At 37.0% G+C, this 15,479-nt stretch overlaps 3 protein-coding genes across 5 annotated transcripts; 2 read left to right on the top strand and 1 right to left on the bottom strand.

Moving 5' to 3' along the window:
- Window positions 1-157: 157 nt before the first annotated feature.
- trmt13 (tRNA methyltransferase 13 homolog) lies at window positions 158-3,504 on the top strand. The gene is made up of 11 exons (XM_058761381.1): window positions 158-299; window positions 441-490; window positions 1,086-1,152; window positions 1,286-1,345; window positions 1,431-1,500; window positions 1,603-1,709; window positions 1,801-1,968; window positions 2,072-2,144; window positions 2,232-2,306; window positions 2,386-2,791; window positions 2,866-3,504. Exons 1-11 carry the CDS (start codon window positions 165-167, stop codon window positions 3,068-3,070), a joined length of 1,416 nt encoding a protein of 471 aa, XP_058617364.1. The 5' UTR covers window positions 158-164; the 3' UTR covers window positions 3,071-3,504.
- lrrc39 (leucine rich repeat containing 39) lies at window positions 3,260-15,323 on the bottom strand. Of its 3 annotated transcripts, none has more exons than XM_058761384.1 (9): window positions 15,115-15,323; window positions 14,773-14,959; window positions 14,236-14,341; window positions 4,634-4,790; window positions 4,408-4,544; window positions 4,160-4,305; window positions 3,895-4,047; window positions 3,523-3,665; window positions 3,260-3,381 (listed from the first exon to the last, which is right to left on the bottom strand). In XM_058761384.1, the coding sequence occupies exons 2-9, from the start codon at window positions 14,898-14,900 to the stop codon at window positions 3,311-3,313; spliced, it is 1,041 nt and encodes a 346-aa protein (XP_058617367.1). In that variant the 5' UTR covers window positions 14,901-14,959; window positions 15,115-15,323; the 3' UTR covers window positions 3,260-3,310. The 3 variants fall into 3 exon arrangements, with proteins under 3 accessions (XP_058617367.1, XP_058617365.1, XP_058617368.1); XM_058761382.1 differs by having other exon boundaries at window positions 14,773-14,942; window positions 15,115-15,322; XM_058761385.1 differs by lacking the exons at window positions 14,236-14,341; window positions 14,773-14,959; window positions 15,115-15,323 and adding exons at window positions 4,918-4,992; window positions 5,066-8,947.
- LOC131530888 (uncharacterized) lies at window positions 8,987-13,121 on the top strand. Its single transcript, XM_058761386.1, has 2 exons — window positions 8,987-10,818; window positions 11,432-13,121. The coding sequence occupies exons 1-2, from the start codon at window positions 10,513-10,515 to the stop codon at window positions 11,825-11,827; spliced, it is 702 nt and encodes a 233-aa protein (XP_058617369.1). The 5' UTR covers window positions 8,987-10,512; the 3' UTR covers window positions 11,828-13,121.
- Window positions 15,324-15,479: the final 156 nt, after the last annotated feature.

Raw genomic sequence — 15,479 nt, 5'->3', positions numbered from 1 at the left:
TTATTATTATTATTATTATTATTATAGTTTTAAGAAACGTTAACGATTATACGGACAAACAAATAAATAAAATGTATTCGTTATTTATTTATTTTTCTCAGCTCTGTTGTTATTATTATGGCTCTTAATTTGAAAGGGCTTGCGGAAGTGAGTGAGTTATCGGTATGGAAGGGTCTGTGGCAGACGGCGTGTTAGCGCCTTTATCTGGACGATGTGCTTTTTATGTAGCAAAAAAGAAACGATACTGCAAGATGATTGTTGGAAGTGGGAAAACCTTCTGCGGGGAACATGCAAATGCTGTATGTGAATGAAAATACGTTATAATGTCAATGTTATGCTGCTCCGAATGGATGCATGCACTACTACTTACCTTGCCCATATTAAAATTAGTTTATTAATAAATTCCTGTTTGCTCAAACTTTGATATAATTTCCTTGTAGGGTGAAGATAGTGAGAAAAAACGAATACCCTGTCCTTTGGACCCCAAACAGTAAGATGTTCACTCTTCTAACAAGTTTGAGAAAGTTGCAGTGTTTAAAAGTGAAGAAGTTCAGTCCAAACTGAATCAAAGAAGAGTTTTCTCGAATATTTTTTATTAAATGAATTAATATGATAATTGACAAATCTGGAAGTGAGTGAATGAATGAATTATGACTGGTGTCAAACTGTTTTTTAGCTACATCAGTTAACTTAAATTGCCTCAGTCAGATAGAAACTATTAACAAAATAGTCATATTTAGCATTTTAAGGACTTTGATATAAATATATGTAATTGTGTTACTTTAAAGACATATTCGGAACCTAAAAAAGGTGTATTTTAAAATTAAACACTGTATCCTTCTGTCATATAGTCAATATGAAATATTGAAGTACGGTCTGAGGTGGTTTTAAAGGTCATGTCGTTTTTAAGAAATCAAATTAAACGTACATTTGTGTTATGAACATTAGTGATAATTTCTGGTTAAAAGTTACATTTGGATTATTCCTAAAACTTATAAACAGTAGAGGTTTGTCCCATGTCTCAGTGGCAGACTTTGAACTTTTATGTTGCTATATTAAAAAAATGTCTCTCCTGTTTTAAATAGCACTGTATATGAAGATAATTTGGCTAAACACCTGAAGAAATGTAACTCTAAGGAGAAACCAAAACCTGTATGTATAAATAACTCCACTTACCCTTATTTTTTGGAGCAATGTTTTTCTATACCAAAAAAAAATCCATGTGGCATAATGCAATGCTTGTTGTGTGAATGACACTGCTATGTTTGATTTGTTTATATATTAGATTTATTATGTGAAAGACATCAATGCTGGTTCTGCAAGTGAAGATGAAACCATAGAGGAGGTGATCGTATTGCTTATGAGAGCATGTATATCTAAATTTCATGGCTTTAAAGAATAGATATGTGCTTAATGATGCATCAATGCAGATAACCATTGCTGAACGATCTAAAGAGGAACTGGATGAGCTGATTGTGAAACTCAAAACTGCACTGAAAGGTATGCCACTGTCACTTGAGTTTTATCACATGACTTAAACCTGGTTATATCATCTTTTTATATAATTATAAGGGGTTCGTACATGTTTACCTGTTCTCTCAGGACTAAATACCAAACTTGTTGAAAACACACTCTCACATTCTGCTCTACATGAGCCTCTAAATGACCCAAAGAATGGAGATTCTGCCTTTAAACACCTCAAGCAACAGGTAAATCACTCCAGATCTGCCAAACCACGCATACTATATAAGTAGTCTTTGTTTATTCTTGTTTTCAAGAAATGTTACCCGGTTTTCACAGGCCTCGATTCTTGGAAACATGGAGGTTTTGGAACTGCTCAGCCCAAACAGATGCTACATAGAGTTTGGAGCAGGGAAGGGAAAACTGTCCCACTGGATTCACATCGCTCTTAAAGCAGCTGAAAATGTCCATTTTTTACTTGTGGAAAGGTCCAGTACTCGCTTTAAGGTGTGGTGTCATTCACCTGAAGATATTCTTTCGTCAAGTACAGGAAAAAATATTGTTCTTTCTACTGGAAAGTAAGGTTACATTTCAATTTCATGTCTTTAAGGTAGATGGCAAGCACAAAAATGCAGACTCAACTTTTGATAGGCTTCAGGTTGATATTCAGCACCTTGATTTACGTGAGTTAGCTTCTTAAACTAGTCCTAATGGTCTTAATCTTAAACTTGATCCTCTCATGAATAAGATTTCTTCTTTGTACTTTTCAGGGAAGGCCCCTCTTCTGAGAGAAAAAGGACTTCCTGTTATTGGTGTTGGGAAGCACCTGTGTGGTGCAGCAACTGGTAGACAAGATTTGAAACTTCATAAAGGTCATTATGGTATCAGTACTACAAGATTGAGTTTTGCAACTTGTCTCCACAGATCTGGCCCTTCGGTGTTTATTTGAGCACAACTGCTCTGATGAAGATGATGAACCTCCAACCAAGCGTGTAAAACTCCATCATAATGAGGGTGCTTGTGATGATATTAAGCCTGTTCCCTCAACCAAAGGCAGGGAAATTGGTAAAAAGCTCATAGTGTCAGGACTGGCTATTGCTCTTTGCTGCCACCACCGTTGCGACTGGAGACACTATGTGGGAAAAGAGTTCTTCAGGCAGAAAGGTCTTGGACCGGAAGAGTTTGCTGCCTTTCAGCGCATGTCGAGCTGGGCCACATGTGGGATGAGAAAATTTGGCTCCAAGATAACAGAAAAACCAAACGAACATAAAACCAATGATGAGGAAGAACATGAGATGAGCGAGGAAGCTTTACCAGATACCCTCAACGGGTGAGTTTTCTGGTGATCAGCCAATACAAATTGCATTAAGATCATGATCTCATTTGTAAATGTTATTCTTGCAGTTTGATGTCAGTTGAAGATCGGGAACAGATCGGACGGCTTTGTAAACGTCTGATTGACCATGGCAGATTGTATTACCTCCAGCAAAAAGGCTTTGAAACCAGCCTGAAATATTACACAAGCAGAGACGTTTCATTGGAGAATGTGTTACTAACTGCCGTTCCCAAAGCCAATCAGAATAGAGATGAATCTCAACAGCCTTCTTAAAACAAACAAACAAGTGCAGGACACATATGCTTCATTTTATTTGATAAATGTTTATGGATTTTTGATTTGAACTCATCCACAAACATTAGTTACAGCATACTAGCAGGAAGCAGCAACTCCAACAAACAGCATATATGACAAGACATTTAAAAGACAAGAAGTGCTCTTCACAGAACTTGACATGATGGACCGGAAGATCAAGCCTAATGGCGGACGAGCAGACAGAAGCCAGCATGCAAGTCACAAAGACGATGCTGTCTCTGACACGCCATCCAACGTCACATTTAGCACTGATGTGAAAGTTTGGGATCCTGCAAGAGACATTTAATGCAAAAGTTGGTCATTAAGAGGCTTTTACGGCTTTAATTTCTTGTCTGTTTTATTTATGCAACATTTTTTAATAAAGTTCTGCTACTGGTTTTGCACGCAATACATATTGAGTATGGCGTAACCTCTTTTCCGGGCCTCTTGGATATAGAAGTGCATGAAGTCACGACCAAACATCTCCCTGTCGTTCTCTTCTTCCTCTACGTCCTCTTTTAAATCAGGAAGCATCACATCGTATGTCAAAGGATTGTCTCGGAAATTCACGAACCTGCAGAATGAGTATTTTAAGCTTTGTAATTGTAGTAATTTGTAAAATGCGCAAGTATGCGGATACAAATGCTTCACTGGTGTTTTGCAACTCAGTCCAAGAAGTATTTGCATTCCCATACTTGCGTGAAATAACTTTCAGGCTTTCCTGTATAATCATTGTTTTGCTTTTAGCTTTTATTGATCCCCAAAGAAGTTCTACAAATTGAACGCAGGACTTTGGTGCTTACCTGAGGTTACTCATGCCCTCCATAAGTGGAGGAATGTCTCGTAGTTTATTTTTGCTCAGAACTAGTGTGTCCAGACTTTGCATGCGACTGATATTGTCTGGCAGGTACTCTAGTTCATTTCTTGGGAGCCACAGGGTGTGAAGTTTCTCCATTCTATATTAAATTGGGACATAAAGTTCATAGACTTTATTACAAAATCTTGGTTCTATTAGTAGTACATTGAAAGAAAAAATTATCCGAAGTTGCTTGTAGTTTAGTTTTTTACCTGTGAATATCTTCTGGCAAACTTTCCAACCTGTTGCTGCCCATGTCTAGCCACTCTAGAGAAGGAAGGTTGACCACACAATCTGGAATGGTGGTGAATTGGTTCATGGAGAGGTCCAAGTGATATAGCTTCTTTAGATTGCTAAACTAAGGAAATTAGATCAAAGCAAGCACAGGTGGTAGGTGTATATATAGAGTTTTAAAGACAAAATATGAAGCGTATATAGACGTGGGCAGTGTTATTGATACCTGAGTAGGCAGCTCATCCAGATCTTCGTTCATTGCAAGTTCCAGTTTCTCCAGATTTTCACAACAGCCAAGTTCTTCTGGTACATGGCTTACTCTGTTATAGCTCAACAATAGCTCTCGTAACCGAGTTAGTTTGCCTGTTATTTAGAAGAGCGTATCTGAGAGTTACTTCAGCTAAAGAAAGTCAAAGTTTGTACAGGTGACATCCATTTTTTTTTTTACTGACCAATCTCTTTGGGAATCTCAGTTACTGAATTACGAGACAAGTCCAAGACTATGAGGCTTTCAAAGCTTGAGATGAACCGTGGGATTTTTTGAAGTCCTATTCGGTGTAACTGCCATTCTTGGATCTGTGAGAGTTGGACCAAAGCTGGAGGAAGAGTCTGCAAACAATGGAAACCAAACACCCAATACAAAAAAAAAAAAAAACTCATTAAAGCCGATAGACCGTTAAATCTGCAAATATGTGAGCAGTTTGATAGATGTTTTTAGCCAATTAAAAGTACTAACTCTTTCTCTTTCAGAAGTCAGGGGTATCCAATCCTGTTCCTGGAGGGCCACCCTCCTGCAGAGTTTAGCTCCAACCTCCATTAAACACACCTGAACCACTTAAAGGATAGTTCACCCAAAAATGAAAATTCTGTCATTAATTACTCACCCTCATGTCGTTCCAAACCCGTAAGGCCTTCGCTCATCTTCGGAGCACAAATTAAGATATTTTGGATTTAATCCGAGAGCTTTCTGATCCTCCCCAAAGTCCCTTTCAAGGAAAGTCCATTCACTCGGCCGCCATATTTGCAACGCCTCTGGGCAGCTTAGACAAGACCAAGTCCTATCTAAATGAATGGGGGAATCCTGAAATCTCAAAAAACTGCTCGCTGAACTCGCGATTAAATTACATATTTAAAATCAGCAATAAAATCTGAAATGAACTGCCCCATGAATGTTATGCTCAAAAAGCTTATTTTTCAGGCTAGACCAGCCAATGCGCATGCGTAGCTCCAACGCGCTTATGACTGTGCATCAGTGTTGCCAACTAATTTTCAGAGAAAGTTGCTAAAGGAAGGTCGATTTGTTGCTAAAAGTCGCTAAATGACGTTATGATGTCATTGCGCAATGACGTCATTGCGTAATTACGACACAAAATTGTGTCACAACATCAAATATTTTATATATGTTAATTTAGATTTGTTTGTAAAATAATATGCATAATATAATATTAAAATATAAATAAAATTAATTTAATTAATTAACATATAAAATATATTTTTTGCTGAGATTTGATGTTGTGACACAATTTTGCGTCCTTATCCATCTTAACATCTCTTCCAAACACTAGCTCTCTCTATTCTAATTCTATTTTATCTATCTGACCCTTTTCTTTATAAAAACAAAAAAACACTTCCTACGTGCACTGCGCTAGGCTAACCAAGACTTGCCATAGCGTTTGCATATCATTGCTCTTTTGTTGGTTATGATTGCTTCTATTGTCCTCATTTGTAAGTCGCTTTGGATAAAAGCGTCTGCTAAATAACTAAATGTAAATAACTGTATTTTAAAGACACTGAATTATTGAACAGCTAGTAAACTAGTAATACTACACATTCTCAACAATTATGCTTTAAGCAGTGTATTAGTAGTTAGTTAGTATGTTACACTCTGGGTTATAATGTTTACTGGGTTATAATGGATAATGTCCTGGAAAATTACCAGTATCTTTTCTGTTTTTCTTAGAGTGTACTAACTGATCAACAATCGCAGGTACAAGCTACTAACAAAGTGTATCATAAACGAACAATTATTAAATTATTATTATCATTGAATTGAACAATTGCAAATAGCAGCTAACTCAATTCACATGATGTGTGTAGTGCTAGGCATCTTTGGTTTCCTCTTTTTGTGGAATTTGGATGGAAAATGTGTGTTTTATTGTCTGAGTCACTTATCAAAAGTTGCTAAAAGTTGCCAAATAAATTTTAAAGGTCACAATTTACATTAGGTGGCCTTAATTACTATGTACTTACATCGAAAAATACGTACAATGTACTTATTGTGTTCATATTGTATTGCAAAACAATACAAAACTGCTACTACTGAGGTGGGATATGGGTAAGGTTAGCGACAGGTTAAGTGGTATGTGTATTTATGGAATGTAATTACATAAAGGTATTATTAACAATATAAGTACAATGTAAGAACATCAAATGATTAATTTAAATGTAAAGTAGTTAAGGGCACCTAATATAAAGTGGGACCATTTTAAAAATTGCTAAATTTGTTGCTAGGTGCTTTTGGAAGAAACAGTTGCTAGGGTAGTGTAAAAAGTTACTAAATTTAGCAACAAAATTGCTAAGTTGGCAACACTGCTGTGCATGCGCATCGGCTGCTCCATGCTGTTACGTACTACTTCCCTAACACATCTACTACGTATGCAAACGTTGATCACACTACAGACAATACAAAACTATAATGGTATAAGAAACAGAAAAGATTAATTCATTGTTTACCTGGGTCTTTAGTCTATGAATAGCTCACCTCACCTCTTATCTGACAAGTCTTCGGGTTTGAGTCGTTCGTTCATCCTCATCCTCAGCCTCATTAACTTAATCAATGCAGTCTGAGCCGGAAAGAGAATTGATTAGTTCATCTCTCGAGTCTTTCGAGTCGTTCGTTCTTTTGTCACGTGACGTGACAGCATTGGATAGATAAATAAATTAATTTACAACTTTGCTTACAAACGGGTGCATAGGTATTATTATTATTATTATTATTTACTCTTACAGTTACATGATGCGTTTCTGGTCTCGAATTGTAGCTTTTTATTTATTACAGTTTATAAATGTGTGAATTTCTGTCATGATGGTTCTTTTCCATAACACTGAATGTGGTAACAAATGTAATAAACTAAAGAGTTGGTTATTATTATTATTATTAAGTCTTTTTCCCTCAGACTGCATAGGTTTAGCTTATGAGGCTGTCACGTGATGAACGAACGACTCAAACCCGAAGACTCGAAACAGGTGAACTAATTCAGTGCAGAACCTATAGGATGTTGCGCATGTGCGACTGAACGAATCGTTCAAGAATGACCCATCACTAATTTCTATAGTCTTTGTCCTTCCATAGACAGCAAGGGTCCTTACACGTTTAAGACCCAGAAACGTACCAAAAACATCGTCAAAGTAGTCCATGTGACATCAGTGTTTCAATCAGAATTGTATAAAGCAAAATTTTTTTATAAAAAAAATTAAATAACGGCTTTATTCAACATTTTCTTCTCTTCCGCTTTTTTTTTTTTTTTTTGTATCTCCTTCCTCTAGCTTTTAAAAAAAAATTTTTATTAATGCATACAATTCAAATACAAACTTTAACGGCACATTTCAACAACTAAACACAAGTTATTAGTGTTGATACAGTAATTTGAAGGAAAAAAGAAGGGTATGGGTCTCATTCTATCAACAAAAACGAGTTTCTGGGCGTTTCTGTCCTTCATGTAATAAAGAGACTTAGCAAATATCTTCAGTTCATTCTTCCATCCGCTTAAGTGAGGCTTAGTTTTTAAATATTTATATCTGTGAATAAAGTGATTGGATAAAATAATTAAGTTATTTATCAAAAAGTCTAGGTTCTTATCTTTCAACAGTACTCCAACTTTAATTGAGACCACAGACAAAGGGTGTATTGATATATGTTTAGAATGAAACCAGTTTTGAAATTCAAGCCAAAAATTCTGTACAAGTTCACATGTTCTACAGTTTCAATGTCCTTCTCACAAAACCCGCATGAATTATTCTCCCAATTAAATTTTTCATGCAAAAAGTTATTAGATGGATAAATATCATTTAGAATTTTGAATGTCACTTCTTTGGCCTTAGGAAGTATTGGATATGCTAAATATCGCTTCTTATTTTCTTTGCCTCTTCTTCACTAAATTCTTGAAGAACATATTTTCTTTTAAGTTGACTGGGGAAGTACACTTTGGATAATACCTTTCTAATAAACTTATTTGTAAACTGTTTGCTCTTTAAATTTGTACCTTCAATACAGAGTGATCTCATTTCTGGTATAGTACTAGAGTACAAAACAAACTGCTGAATCGTTGTTTTCAGGGGTGCCAGGATGGCCTTCATTACTTTGTTGTATTCTCTAATTGAGCATTGTAGATTAAATTTATCACACAACCCTGCTGAAAAAAACAATAGAACCCTGCCCAAAACACAATAGAAAATGTAATGGTTTTAATGGTTATTATGGGAATTGTATTGGTTTTAATGGAAACTATAATGGTGTCTACTGGTATGTGATGGATTCTATTGGTGGGAAGTTAAATCCTATTGTAAAAATGCCCAAAACACACTACAAAAATGAATTTTGTAATGGTTTTACTGGAAAAAGCTAATGGTTTATAATGGTATTTTAATGGAAACCATTAGAATTTCTGTGATGGTTTCTACTGGGCTTCAATCACTATAATATAACAAATTACCAAAATTATCCATCAAATGCGATATTGCCCATATTCCTTTTTCCATCCAAGTCCCTAAAAACAAAGATTTTCAATTACTAATAATATATCTTTTGTTCCACAGGTGTATTATGTGGGGTGAAATTATGTTGAAATATTAAATTCCAATATCTAAGAACCTGCTGGTGGAAATCTGATAGTTTCACATACAATTTTTGTAAATCATAATCGCAGCGCAATAAAAAAATCAATTCCACCCAATTTTCCAAAAATTGCATTGGGGATGTTAAACCAAGGGCCTGTTCCATAAAACAAGTTTACCAAATAAACCAGGCTTATTTCAGTAATTCTGACTTATTTTCACTTGATTTGGTTTCTGAAAGCAAAATTACCGTAGCTCAAGCTCAGTCACTGTGGCAACTTATGCTGGCAAACTAACCTGGTCAGGAGCAGGCTAACTGTCCGGCTAAGCTGAGCTCCTCTAACACTGACCAATAGGAATGCACATACAATTAGTTCACTTTATTATTAGTCTAAAAATAAAAATAGCCTATACAGAAAATACACCTTAAATAATCAAAAAATAGGCTACAACCAACTGTATTTAATGTATTGTGCCCAAAATAGGCTAATGACATTTTAACATAGTTGCTACTTGCGCATTTAGTTGATCAGCAGTTTCTAGCCATGCAGCCTTTCTCTCTGAATTTATGACAGCTGCACCTTTTATGGTTATTAGAACATTAAAACATTGCAATCTAAAATGGCTCTTTAAAGCATTAAAAACACTAAATCAAAAGTTAAAATCACTGATTTAAAAATTAAAATAAATAATAGAAATCAGACTACATTTTAACTGATAAGAGGAACACACATTTAACTCATTTGAGCTAGTATGGCTGTATTAGCCAGCTTACATTTGATTTACAGTTACTGCTATCATAAAAATACACTTATAAGTAGGATTAAAATTCTATGCGTCACATTTAATGTCCAACAACAAATATTTTAGCAGAATGTATATTGTATTCGGAATTCTTGCGCTATTACGTCTGTGTAACGCGCATGCGCGCAGCAGTGCTCGCTAAGCCTCGCCCACTCCTGACAGCAAAATGGATATATTTGCATGACTTTCTAACATTTACAGATGAAAAATATACCTGTGACGTGTCAGTTATACACGGAGGAAAACATAACGTCTCAAATGCATTAAACAACACAAATATTCGCTGTTTGTCACGGTGGATCGATTTGATCCACGATCGACATTAAGGGCTGCTTAAGAATAAGAAAATGCAAATCAAATCATCCCGACTCACTGAACCTGGCTCGAATTAGTGAGATTGTGTGAACTTAAATTGTCGTTTATGAAACCACTTTAGTCCCGATTGATTTGTTAGGTTATTTCAAGTCAGGTTTTGGACTTCAATCCCCGCTTTTCTTAGCGTCTTTTATGGAACAGGCCCCAGAAGGAGTCCTTATGACTAACAAAGGATCCGCTTCTGTTTTGGAGGCGCGTCCACGAGAGCTTTTTTTACCCGGTGCGCCGCGCTTTGTTTACTGTCTGAGGAAGACGCACGCTGTATGCAAGCTATTGCATTCTCCATGGACCGTGTTTTGGTCTTGGTGTAGTCTTTAAAATGGTGCAGAAGTGTGCATTTACCGGATGCCCGAATCGTCGGAAACCAGCGAGACTACGTAAACGTGCAGTACCAACAACAGATGAAAGGCTTTCCTTTCACACTTTCCCAGTAAACGATCCACAGCGACTTCAGCTATGGCTGCTATCTGTTCAGCGATATGTTGATTTACCGCTTGGAAACGTGAGTCAAATGAGATTGTGCAGTGAACATTTTTCACCAGACGACTTCAAACCGGGTCAAGGAAAGATACGACGAAAACTGAAATCAACAGCTGTGCCCAGCCTGTGTTTACTAAACACAAAGGTATGACTGGAAGCAGCATGGGGAGGTCGTCGAGCGTGTTACAGTTACGATACGATAAAAATCATTTTTAAAACTTTGTTTAATGCTTTGCATGACACTGCAAATTACATCCAAAATCACAACACTACAATGAAATGTTTTAGGAGACTCCAAATGATCCATCTCAGTCAGGACCCCCAGTCAGAAGGTCCATATAAGATCAGTCAGGACCCCCAGACAGAATGTCCAGCACAGGACTCTCAGTCAGCAGCTACACTTCCTACCAGTCAGCTTCCAGTAGTAACTGAGAAAGGTGGGAATTTCAACCGCGTGTTTAGCTGGTGTTCCCCAGTCAACCCCAGTGAAACCATATCGCAGCCAAAGTTCTATGCAAGAACCTCAGGATTCGGTGTCAAGACTTCAGTTGGTGCGATCTACTGCAGAGTCAGCTAAAGACATATTTCTATAGTTGCTATCAATCAAATCTGAACTATGTGAGGTTTAAAAAAGTACTATATAATGTATTTATTATTTCACATTCAAATTTGTGTTTGTTCTGTAGTTGTGTTGTAGTTCTGTAATTTGTTCTGTAACTGAAGCACTACACTTTTAATCAGTGTTTTTCTTTATGTAGGATGAGCAAACACTTGCTGAAAACCCATCTGAAGACCTTACTTTGGATGTCAGCATGCTTTTCCTGGATCCTTCATCAGACAAGAAGGACCTCAGTTTTGTTCCACTAAGTTCTACTTCTACATCAACTCCAGCTACAGAGGAAGATGAAGCCAATGATACATACAAAGAAAGAAAATGGATGGTAAATGAGTCGAATTTGATGGAGCTGTTTAGCAGATGCCATCTATGTGGAGCATCGGCCATTGACATTAAAAAAACAACGCTGGGTAGCCTCATTCGTGTTCACTGGGAATGCATAAATGGTCATGAAGGAACGTGGAAGTCGTGCAACGAAACACGAGGAATGCCAGATAACAACCTTCTTGTGGCCAGGGAAGGTTCTAGACCACAGTAACTGGGGGGGGGGGCAGACAGGGGCCACTTGTGCTTTTAGGGGGCACAATTTTTAAATTAATCTTAACCTACTTTAATATTGTTCATTCAGTCATTTTTCACCATGTCATGTATCACTGCAATCTCTAGAAGTAATCTATAACAGTTTCAACTAAAATTAATGTTTCTTCATGTTTCATTTATTTGACAAATAATTTAGTATTGTAGTGTCAGGGGCATCATGCACTCATTTTTGAGGGGGCACAAGTGAGGGCTCTCATGCTTGACACAGCAGCCACAATACCACTGTATAATTGATATAGGCTTATGTCCCAACTGAAAAAAAATCCAATAAAACCATCACAGAAAATTGTAATGGTTTCCACTACAAATACCATTACAAACATTACAAACCATCAACTTTTAACCATTAAAAATATGTTTTGGGACATATTCCATTAGGATTTATTGGTTTTAACAAGCCACCAATAGAAGGCAACCAATTACCAGTAGAGACCAACAGGCACCATTACAGTTTCCAGTAAAACCACAAGTCCCATTATTACCAGTAAAACCATTACTAATTTTGTAATGGTGTCTATTGTTTTGGGGTTTTTTCAGCAGGGGTTTTATTAAATTGTTTAAATTTTTTATTCGATATATCCCCAAAATATATCATGAAATATCTCGATTCTCAAATGTGTAAGTAAATGCGTTTTGCACCTTTATAGATTATGTTAGTTGATCTATAATGGGCGATGGGCAAAGTAGCCTAATACTGTAATCTATTAAGTACCAGATATGGGTGTCATACCATAAAATACTTTTAATATGACTGACTTTGTACTTAATGTGAATTTAATTAAAACATTGTAAGTTACTAATTAGTCTATAACCAGTGTTGGGCTAGTTACTCAAATAATGTAATGTATTACTCATTACTAGTTACTCCTTTCAAAAGTAATATTGTTACTTTACTTATTACTTTCTGGCAACAGTAATTAGTTACACTACTAGTTACATTACTTTTTCTTCACGCCCCACAGAAGTTGTAACTGTGTATCTTCCAGATAAAATTCTTCAAGAATGTTACTAACAACATATTTCTGCCTCATCATTTGACCAAAATCCACATTGGATCGCAGTCAGAAGTTATTATAGTCAGAAGCGAACACAGATTTGAATTTAGCAGCTGGTGATGTTTTTCTTTTTTTATATATATATTGTTTACAATATAAACAATATTTCTTTATCAAAGAAAGAAAAAAACAAAAGCCATAATATGGACTTTTGTAAATGCTGTGATACTGTGATGCTCAGATACTGTGATTTTCTATTCACGTTGCTGATTTCACCATTAACAGCTTATGTTGCTGTATATGGTATCATTGTAATCCTTGACCATCAAAACAGGGGTAGACATCACCTTTTCTGTGTTATCATGTTTGGTTCAGGAGATATAACACAAAATACATAATTTGGTTATGGCAGAAAGTAAAATGGTCGCCATGGCAACCACGAGATGTTTTTCCAATGGCTGCATTTCTGAAAATGTTTAGGGCCACAAACTATACAAGTGTACCAAGTCTCATGCTTTTATGAAAAAGTGAACATTATTTTCACATATCACCTGGACTATTACAGGTTTGGATCGGCATGAGGGTGAGTAATTAATGACAGAATTTTCATTTTTGGGTGAACTATCCCTTTAATCAAGGTCTTCTTCAATAGGTCTGATCGACTTGAAGCTGTGATGTGCAGACTGATTGGTTTACGACATCAAAGTACCACAAGAGCGATTCGAAAGCAAGCAGCCATCTGCCCTCTATAGCTCTCATGCTACTTTGATGTCCTACACTGATCGGTCTGCGCAGCGCTGCTTCAAGTCGAACACACTGTAAATACCTAGGCAGGTGTGTTGGGGTAAGTTGAAGCTAAACTTTGCAGGAACCCCAGAAGCAGGATTGGACACCTTTGCTGTAAGTCCTGCCCCAAACCATATCCTTAGCCCAAGGGGGTCCAGTCCTGTTCTTGGAGGGTCAGTGTCCTGCAGAGTTTAGCTTCAACCCTAGTTAAACACACCTGAAAAGTTGTTTGTTGTTGACTGAAAAGTCAAGGTCTTCAGGAGGTAAATTCTGCAGAAATGTGGCCCTCCAGGAGAAGAATTGGACACCTGTGCCAAGTGTAGGGCTGCCTTTCCCAAAAGCATCATAAGCCTAAGTTGATCGTAGATCCATTGGTGGCATTACTTTGCTTTTGGGAAACGCAGCCTCCATTCATCGCCCCTTTAGGACAAGACCAATATTTGTATTATCAAGTCAATCATGCACCTTCCCCTCTAGATGGCAGAATTGTTTTTTGGGGGTTTTTTTTACTTCTAATTTGAAAGTGGCATCAAATTCACAAAGTACAAGTCACAAAATGCTTTACCTTCCACTCCTCCTTTTCAATCCGCAGGATGATACGTCCTTCCTCTGTCACGACTTTTTCCTTTAGCTTGGCCAAAGTGATTCGATCCTCCCAGGCACCTGCCAACCTATGCCAAAGATTTTGAACCATTCAAAAACTTTCTTTATACTAAATCTGTCTGTAAAGTGGTTCTCATCTGATTGTGCTTCAGAATCCAGATTTTACATTAGACATCAAGTGATGACCCAGCGTGGTACCAAACCCAAAAATGACATTTGATGTAATATGGTTTGTATCTTTTTACTTTGCATAGTTTAGTTCATGGTTTTTAAGTGATGAGCTCATGGCAAACAACTTTCCAAATTGACTAGCTTCTACCAAGGAACAGATTCTTGACCTTTGATGTTTAAAAGTATTGTGCTATCCTAACTATTCATGGTTTTATAATTAGTATTTGCACTTGGAAACCTGCAACCCTTTTTTAGGTCATGACCAACCAGTTGAGAACCATTGCTTTAAAATAAGTCGTCATGCTTCCCATGTCAGTAATGAACGTACCTACCCACTTCTCTCCTGTCTCTCTGCTCACTCTCCTTCTTCAGTTCATCTTTGCTTTTCTTTATCCTGGTTTCCCACAGAGCCTTGATAGAGTTTACCGTCCCACAGCACACCGTGACCCCCGTCATGATGATACAGAGCCCCAAATATCACCTCACACACACAGTATGCTAGGGCAGCAGATAAGCTATTTTACAGGCCAGGAAAACGCATGTGCTGCAGAACTATTAATCTTGTTTTGGTTTGATATGATAGGGCACATTTGAATTAGCACTATGTAGATCATAAGCTGTGATTGACATTGAAGAAACTGTGAGAAAGTTTGAATTAGCTTGTGCTTACCACTCTCATTGGGTCATATTGTCCTTCCAGCACTTGTACCATGTTTTTACTTGGTAAGCTCCCATTTGATATGGAGACGATAGTCACCAATGCTGCACCAATGGTATAATTCCTCTGACAATTTCAATAAGTGTGATCTGTGTTGAAAGAATATGCTTTGAAGTAATTATCCGCTCAGTGTTTGTCACAGGTTTTCCCTCTTGAAGCGTAACTCTGGCCAATGTCTATATTTAACCCGAGACAACACTGAATAGTGTGGTCACATGTTAAAGTTGGCACAAGAGCAGCTGTCCACTTTTGCATACTTTACTACACCAGACATGCATTTAAGAATAGAGCGACATAACCTGATTAACAATGATGCC

This window comes from Onychostoma macrolepis, chromosome 22, assembly GCF_012432095.1.
Source record: "Onychostoma macrolepis isolate SWU-2019 chromosome 22, ASM1243209v1, whole genome shotgun sequence".
In the NCBI taxonomy this organism is placed as follows: Eukaryota; Metazoa; Chordata; class Actinopteri; order Cypriniformes; family Cyprinidae; genus Onychostoma; species Onychostoma macrolepis.
Note: the sequence above shows the minus strand (reverse complement) of the source record. Positions and strands in the feature narration are given on the sequence as shown.

What these genes read in the sequence shown, in the direction of transcription:
- trmt13 (XM_058761381.1), top strand. Translation starts at nt 165, where the DNA reads ATGGAAGGGTCTGTGGCAGACGGCGTGTTAGCGCCTTTATCTGGACGA. An exon ending in CTAAGGAGAAACCAAAACCT is followed by an intron (nt 1,153 to 1,285) that starts GTATGTATAAAT and finishes TTTATATATTAG; the next exon opens with ATTTATTATGTGAAAGACAT. An exon ending in GGTCCAGTACTCGCTTTAAG is followed by an intron (nt 1,969 to 2,071) that starts GTGTGGTGTCAT and finishes CATGTCTTTAAG; the next exon opens with GTAGATGGCAAGCACAAAAA.
- LOC131530888 (XM_058761386.1), top strand. Translation starts at nt 10,513, where the DNA reads ATGGTGCAGAAGTGTGCATTTACCGGATGCCCGAATCGTCGGAAACCA. An exon ending in TGTGTTTACTAAACACAAAG is followed by an intron (nt 10,819 to 11,431) that starts GTATGACTGGAA and finishes TTCTTTATGTAG; the next exon opens with GATGAGCAAACACTTGCTGA.
- lrrc39 (XM_058761384.1), bottom strand. Translation starts at nt 14,900, where the DNA reads ATGACGGGGGTCACGGTGTGCTGTGGGACGGTAAACTCTATCAAGGCT. An exon ending in GACAGGAGAGAAGTGGGTAG is followed by an intron (nt 14,342 to 14,772) that starts GTACGTTCATTA and finishes TCTTTGGCATAG; the next exon opens with GTTGGCAGGTGCCTGGGAGG. An exon ending in TTGAAAAGGAGGAGTGGAAG is followed by an intron (nt 4,791 to 14,235) that starts GTAAAGCATTTT and finishes CATTGTTTGCAG; the next exon opens with ACTCTTCCTCCAGCTTTGGT.